Here is an 8,446-nt window from a genome sequence, read left to right on the forward strand (position 1 = left end):
TCGTACTCTCTCTCTCTCTCTCTCTCTCTCTCTCTCTCTCTCACTCACTCACTCACTCACTCACACGCACGCACACACGCGCGCGCACACACACACACACACACACACAGACAGAGAGAGAGAGAGAGAGAGAGAGAGAGATATTATATATATTAGTAATTAAAAAGATATTATATATATATATATTAGTAATTAAAAATTTAAATTATACCTTTGGTTTTGCAAACCAGAATTTTTATAAAAGTAATATTTTTCACCATGCTTGGCAGGACACGAGTACTTTGGAAAATCCCATAATTGCTTCAAACGATCATGAATATTGTCACGAGCTTTACACGCAGTTAAATATGGTTTAGTAATGGCGTTTTGAGCATCAACAAAAGCTTTTGTTTCTGGTGAATCTGGATCTTCCAGCCATCTATAAGGATCACTTATCTACAAACAAAATATTAATTTTTATGATATTTATATAACTTTTTACATTCAAATGTTATATAACATTCTTTACTCTTATAAAATCTTCTGTAATATCGCTATTATATTTATTGTTATTATTGCATTTATTGTTATTATGCATAAAATGTATTTTATTTTAAATATATTTAAAAGTCATCCCTTCTTAAGTAACTATAGTATTAAAAACATAACTGTGTACTAAAACTTAATTCTCCATTTGCAATCTGAGTTTTTTTTACACAAGCAAAATTTGAATCAAATTTCAATTTTTATTAAATAAACATTTAGATTAAAAACTTTGAATATAGAGAATATAAAGAATTGAAAAATAATTGAATTTTTTCACAATTTTTGAAAGCTTAAAACAATAAAAAAAACCTAAGCTGGACCAAAAAGATTGCAGAGCATAAAATATATATCTATAGACAAAGGATTAAAATATTAAATTTTAATTATGCTCATTATAGAAGATATTTCAGGATTTAACAAAGACAGGATTCTACAAGTACACAGTATTCTACAAGTGAAAATAAAAAAAAATGTTAAACTTATATACAAATATTAACAGGACAAGGATTTTCTATTATGCAGAATATAGAAGCAAAGGTCAAACGTATTTATCTTGTGTACATATTCACATCATATTTACTATTTTAGTATGTAAATATGATATTTGTTTAACTTTGAAACAATAGTTATGCTACGAAAAGAATAACTGTTAGATTCCCATAGTCATAAAATAGTAAGTGCTATAAAAATGCCACTAAAATGTTTAATATTTGTTTTTATAATTTCATTATAAAGCAATTTCATAATAAAGCCAAATTCTTTTTTTTTTCTTATCCATTTCCATTTATTCCTATAGTTTATCTATTAAATCCTGAAATACTTACGTCTGTTCTTTTTCCATATCCCTGACTTAACTTCTTACAATTCATCTTTCATCTTTTAACTTCTTACAATTCATCTTTCATCTTTTTTTCTCTAAAAAGGAAAAAAATGAACCATGCAAGAAGTTTAATTCTGAAGTATTGAAAAAGAATAAGACTTCGTACCCTTCTTCACAATTTTTTTATAAAGGCTAATTGTTGTATTTAATAACAAAATTTAATGTTCATCGAAATACCGTCAAGATTCAAAATACATTAACATTTGAGTTAAATATTAATATACATTATTAATTCTCCTGCAATCACTCCTTTCTGCAATCTACATCTTTTTGTCTAACAAGTATTTTAGTTCTAATTTTCAAAAAAATTGAAGATTGCTCTTCAATGTCTCTATTCATTACCAAATAGTTTTTCAACTCAAATGTTAAAACTCTTATTTAATAAAAATTGAAATTTGAGCAAAAATGAAGGTGAAATTTGAGAATGAAATCTCGTTTGTGCCAAGAAAGATCCATAGAATCGATTGAGTATTTTAAAAGATGAAAATTACAAATTTAGATATTGATTAATAAAATTATAAATATTTTAGTATTATAAATTCATTTACTTTTGTAATTTTCACCTCATTTCAAAATATTATAATATTAATCGAATCCAAATTGCAGACGGAGAGTAAGTGTTATATATCTTATCATGAAAACTAGGTTTCACATTCTTTGATTTGATATTCTTTGATTTGAAATTAACGAAAAATTACGACATGCATCCTAACCTTAACGCCGTGATAATCGTCGACGACGCTCTCATCCCTGCGCGCCTCAGGATACTGTATTCTCGTATCCATAATTTTCGATCGAGTTGCGTCTTCCTGTGTACGATAAAATGCCGTTTAAGTAAGACAAAAAAACCTTATCTGACGATATTCGCGCACGTGTAAGATCTCTTTTCATATACGCCGACTGTCACCAATGCCAATTGTCATCCACAGAGTCCCCACAGATTTCTATATATAAGTACACTATACTACACTAGAGTACTAAATTATACTAAATTCACACTCAACTAGACCACTAGACTAGACCGCTAACGGCGCTAATGGCAATAATGGCGCTAATTTGCCTCAAACACTGAATCACGTGATCCGGACTGACCCGCTCCAGTTCAGCGTTCGATTTGACGTCGTGCTGCTAAAAATAAGACTCGATAAAGTTCAAGTCTGAGACGATGATCTCAGATAGTACGATGCATCGTGGAAAGATGACTGATTTCGGTACTGTCGCGAATTTATGTGAATTTATGCGACCTTCGTTCCTCAAGAAGGTGCAGCGCAAGAAAAAAAAGTCATCAATCAAGATCACGTGATTGTCGGTGACGTTTAATGCAGTAATCGTGTGTCACAGATTAATGCGCGCACGCAAAGAAGAGAAGTCGCGTTGCTCGTGCGACAGCACGGCGAATCTGATCACGAATAACACGAATTCTCACTGGTGTAGGTGTAGACGTCACCCAGCGTGCTGCTTGCAAATTCACGTGATTGTCAACGTGCCACCGAGGACCACCGGATCTTTGGAGTGCTCTCCACTGGAATCCGTTAAACAAACGTATTATCGCGCGCATCGTTCTCTCGTCGCTCGGCGCCGCGCGACGTCGCGCCTCGACGACAAATCGGATAAATGCGGAAAGAACACGTCTCCCTCGGCTTCATTTCCGCAGAGCGAGGCGGCACATTTGAGCTCTTAATCTTTTACTCTCTGAAATGTTTACCTGAATTGTCATTCTGAACGTTCCAAAATTTAACTCTGTCACCGAGTATCATTTTAGGCCTTGTTTTTTATTTCTGCATTGGACTGCATTAGAACTCTTTTTCTCGCTTTCTCCAAATATTAAACACATACCTGAGTCCAAAAGTGTACACTAGTTTAGCCACAAAAAACAGATCCTTTGTTTATAAAGTGTTAAATAAGGATGAAAGATACTCGGAATTGACAGAGTCGAGTTTTGGAATGCACTCCTGAAGAATAGAATTTCACTTTTAAAGATTGAAAATTGAACTTTTTTTCATTCTTTAGAGTAAGGCTTCAATCTAAAAAATATAGAGCTTTAATGCGTCTTATATATATAATATATATAATATGTGAAATAAGTTTGGTATAAAAAATAGGAGTAAGAAATTGACCAATCGCAGTCGATTATTTTTCTCACAATTATAATTAGTCAATCTTTTACTCTTACTTGTTATACTAAGCTTGCTGTGTATATTGTAGAGGATGCATTAAATTTATCTTGCGAAGCGTTTTCTTTTTTTTCGTAGAAATAAAATGTTCTTTTTCTTCATTCATATCTTGATTTTTTTTTTATTTATTACATATAATAAAAGTATGTATTAAATCTTTAAGATGTAATATTAGTTTTGAAATTACTTTGCATTAACAGATAATTATATTTAGCTATCTTGAGCTCTTACAGTTGCAAGGTAATAACTAAAATTTACAATATATATAAAAATGACAAATGAAGAAATAAAGAACTATTTTTACAGAAATATTCTATGTGTAATTATATAATAGCTTTCTATAAAACAAAATTTATAATGCGAATCAACAAAAAATAGTGAGTAAAACGAATTCTGATAATCATAATTGAATTTTTGATTATTTCGATTAGAATGTTTGATAGATTTAATTACAAGTATCTGATATGTATCTTTCTGATTGAATCTATGAGAATTCCAATTAATATATAATGAGTCTTTTTCTCTAGTAAGAAATTATTTAATTCTGTTTTAAAACTATTATTAATAAAATCTATCAACTATTAATTACTATTATTCTTTTAATTATTGAATAAAATTATTCTTTTATTAATTACTTATAGTGCAGTTACAATATAGATGATAATACTAATTATAGTTTTTCAGCACAATAAAATCTTTCTAATGTAATGTCTGATTGAGCATCGAATTATTAAAAATTGCTTGTCAATTTAATTTAATTTGTGATATTATTACAGTAGTTTAATTACATTTATAAGTTCAGAAAATCAATTCGACGCACAGTTCGAACTATAAATAAATGGTATGTATTGGGTTATCCGGAAAATTCGTGCCGATTTTGAAGGAAAATTGAAACGCAGAAGATTTAAATTTTTAATTTCATTTATTAAATTTAAATCTTTTGCGGACTTTCTGGACAACCCAATATATGTACATACATATAATATAATATATAGTATATAATATATAATATATAAAATAATATAATATATAAAATTCACATTGAATCATTTAAGCATTAAAGATGCTTCGATTGTTATAGGCATTTAATTTCTAGTTTATCGATTTTGTTTTCATATACAATCTAAAATAAGATTCTTATTGTTTGTACTAATTAAAATTTTATTGCCTAACTGAATATCATACATAATGGACTAACACAAGGAAAAAATATTCAATAGAAGAATTGATAAAGTAATTGGTATTATCAATTATTTAATATTCTTGTCAATGTGAATGCAAATAGAATGTCTTCGTTGGTTAATTACAGGTTAATACATGTAATCAATTAGTTTTTTTTTACTATATGTCCTCTCTAAAGCCTGTATAATTATAAATTATGTCGGATCTTAAAATAGATTTCTACTTACAATTTCATATGCCGCGTATCTTGGCGTATCTTGACGTACGTGTGCTTTTTATGTATGTATATATTTTCTGAAACTCCAAATTTTTTCGCGTATTAATGCGCATGCGGCATTATAAGCAGACAAAACTGCGTTTCATTGCATAATGCGCATGATGTATCATTTTATTCTTGTTTAATATTCTGCGAACAAAGATAAAAAATGATATTTCATGCGTATTATGCATGCAACAGAACGCAGTCCGAATATTATTCTAAAACCCATGTCATACTATATGCTGGAAATTGAGAATGAATTAGAGATTAGAATTTGACGAATCGGAAAATTATAATTTTAATCTGTTTCATTCTGGTTGGCTTTAATTTTAATCTCTATTATCTCTAATTCTCTAATTCGCAATCTTCAATGCGTAGTGTGACACGGACTTAAAGAATTGTGTCTTCGATGCAACAAATTGCTCCAAGATTTCAGACGGAGACGAAATTGATCAATTGCATTGATCAATTGTTCGAATTGTTCAAATGATTTGTTAAGGTTTTTTTCATCCAAGATTTCACATCAATTTCTAACATCGGACGCAAGGCTTAATATATGATCTAAACTTAATAACGAATAACTTTAACTGCATATATCGCAGAGACCGGTGTAGAAACCGGATTTCTACATATAAGATCCCAGGATTCATCAAAATTCAAATAAAGAAAATCGAATAGTCAATTACGAACAGATCATAAATCATATTATAAAAAAAAGAAACAAATATTTATCTCATTCCATGATGAAGCAAAGAAATAATAAAGTTAATGAAATCTATTTATACACGTATTTCTAAATTAACTTAAGGATCTCTTATTTATATGATGACTAATCGTTGATTATCAAGAAGTCCTTGATGTAATGTAGAACTTGTATATCTTGTGTGTGTATGTATTATTTTATATTTTATTGCACATATCTCAAAACTTTAAAATCCTTATCACAATTCGACACGATCACAATTCTTCACACTGAAAAAATTTTTCTAAATCCAAGTAATTTTTTCTTTTCCAAGTAAACAAGTTTCTTTGCTGCAAATAAATATTTATTAAATGTCAACAAGTAACATGCGAACAAGTAATGTTCACATTTAGTATAAATATTTTTGCGCAATAAAGAAATATTTATTTAGAACTATTTTAGAAAAAAATTACTTAGATTTAAATAATTTTTTTTCAGTGTAGACATCAAGGACTTTTGCTTTTTATTGGACGACATTTGAGATTTGGACACAACAATTTCTCGCTCTTCAACGAGTTATATGTTTGTTAATGTACGTTTGTTTATTTGTTATATATTTTTTAACGAGTTATATGTTTGTTTTGTTTAGATTTTAATTATAGATAAATTTGCAACTTATCTACATTAGGCTAAAAATTTGGATATTTTATCTGACTTTAATCATGACCTTTTTCATTATAATTTAATGTTTATTAAAAAAGCGAATAATCAGCTCTTAAGATGAGCTCTTGAGATATATTAAACAAATAATAAATAAAGAAAAAACGATTTTATTATACATATAAGACTGCTCGAATTGAGCTGAAATATACGATTTTCATATTTATGTAAGATTGAAATATATGTTAATTTAATCGCATCAATTATCGTATTAAGGCTCTTAATCGCCCGTTTTTTCTTTATTTATTATTAGTATTTATTATTGTTCAGCATTCTTATAACGTTATTTATAATTATATTGTTGCGTCTTTCTCAAGAAATAAATTAATTTTTCGTTTAGAAATTTTTGTTTAATTTTAATTTATTTGCTGAAGGACAATCAAAACATACGTTTGTTAAGATTTCATTTGTTTCATTATTTTTTTGCGTTTTATCATCGCCATGAAATGAGAATAAATCGTTCAGCAAATAATACAGCTTTGTAATTGTTGTAAAATTTTTTTAATACGATTGATCTGGCCTTCAGTTTCTCACCGAATCTAAATAAACCAATCATATTAAAGACTTTTGACAACAGTTGTAAAGCTACTTTCTCTGAATACGGCTAATGTTTGTTTTATACTGCAACACGATCTTTAATCTGCTCGTAATTAACCATTCGATTTTCCTTATTTGCATTTAACAAATTTTATCACAATTTGATCATTTATCAAAATTATTCTGATTCTTTTGATAATATTTTTATGTCTGGCTTCTCGATCGGGCCAGCATTTATAATGTTAGAAACAAAATTTCTATCAAGTATGTATTAAGTCTGATCAGCAATATTTCTATTTCCGACCAAAAAATCTGAATGCGTTAATCATCTCCTTTTTTAATTATATGTCTCCATTATGCGAAGAAAACTACATAGTGCAACCGAACTGAAACGAGTAGATGCAATCGCTAATTCGTAGAAGAAATCGCAATATTTTTTATCCTTAATTATTTAGCGTGATAATTATCAAGAAATCATACTTTGACCGCGACGGACTTCTAGTATCTCTTTTCTTTTTTTTTTTATCTTTTGCGCGTGTGACGTTGAACTATATATAAGTTCAACGTCAACATTGCATTCATGAGGGGGGGGGAGTAGAGCGAGGGACGCGGTATCTTCTTATCGGTGGGCTTCAATTGCCCCCCCCTCCCCCCTCCTTCTTCCTCCCCCCTCTCTCTTTCTCGTTAAACATGATAGTAATTGCCACGTGAACGAGACTTTTCACGAGGCGGTACAATGCACCATATTACGAATGAACGCAATGTCGTAGATATATCAATGGCAGCAAGTAATTTATTGTCACAAATACATAAATAAGGGGAAGCACGGAAATAAAGAAAAACATTGTCTCAATCCTCAAACCTCGTCTACGTATAATGCGATAATTAATTATGTACGCTGTTTTTTTATTCCTCCTTCATCACTTCTTTTATTACCGGATGTTTACCAGAATAAAATATACATGCAATTACATTTTCTAGAAAGAAAAATAAGTTTCGAGACAGGAAATGCAGATTCACACGATATACATATAGTGTATGTGAGAGACTGTGATACAAATTCCTTTTTCGCTTATTTTATTTCTTTAATATTATTATTTACATTTCATATAGTTTAACGTGTTGTAAATATAACTTTAGTGTCTGGGATATGTAAATAGTCTACAATGTAGGATTGGGATAGATTGAAAATATTTTTTTCTTTCTATATGTTAGATGCCTTCATTGGCACATCGGAGTTATAAATTCAACAATATAAATGTAATATAATACATGGTGTTACATAACATATTGCTGAGTGCGAAATTATACATTGATGTCATATTATATTAATTGATGTCTAGATATAATATTTATTAGATTTTAAGTAAATCGAGGATTAGAAATAGAATTTTTTTTCTCATCAAGATCAATTTAGATAAATTAAATATATATTAAAATTAATTTTATATATATATATATATATATATATATAATTAAAATTAAGT

General features: G+C 29.0%; 1 protein-coding gene across 1 annotated transcript in view; it reads right to left on the reverse strand.

The window, feature by feature from the left end:
- LOC105627905 (prolyl endopeptidase-like) overlaps positions 1 to 8,446 on the reverse strand; it is a 14,869-nt gene that overhangs the window by 3,457 nt on the left and 2,966 nt on the right. The window contains 2 exon segments of the mRNA XM_012209178.1: positions 212 to 435; positions 2,119 to 2,220. Coding sequence (XP_012064568.1) covers positions 212 to 435; positions 2,119 to 2,220 — 326 coding nt within the window.

This window comes from Atta cephalotes (genome assembly GCF_000143395.1).
Source record: "Atta cephalotes unplaced genomic scaffold scaffold00010, whole genome shotgun sequence".
NCBI classification, from domain to species: Eukaryota; Metazoa; Arthropoda; class Insecta; order Hymenoptera; family Formicidae; genus Atta; species Atta cephalotes.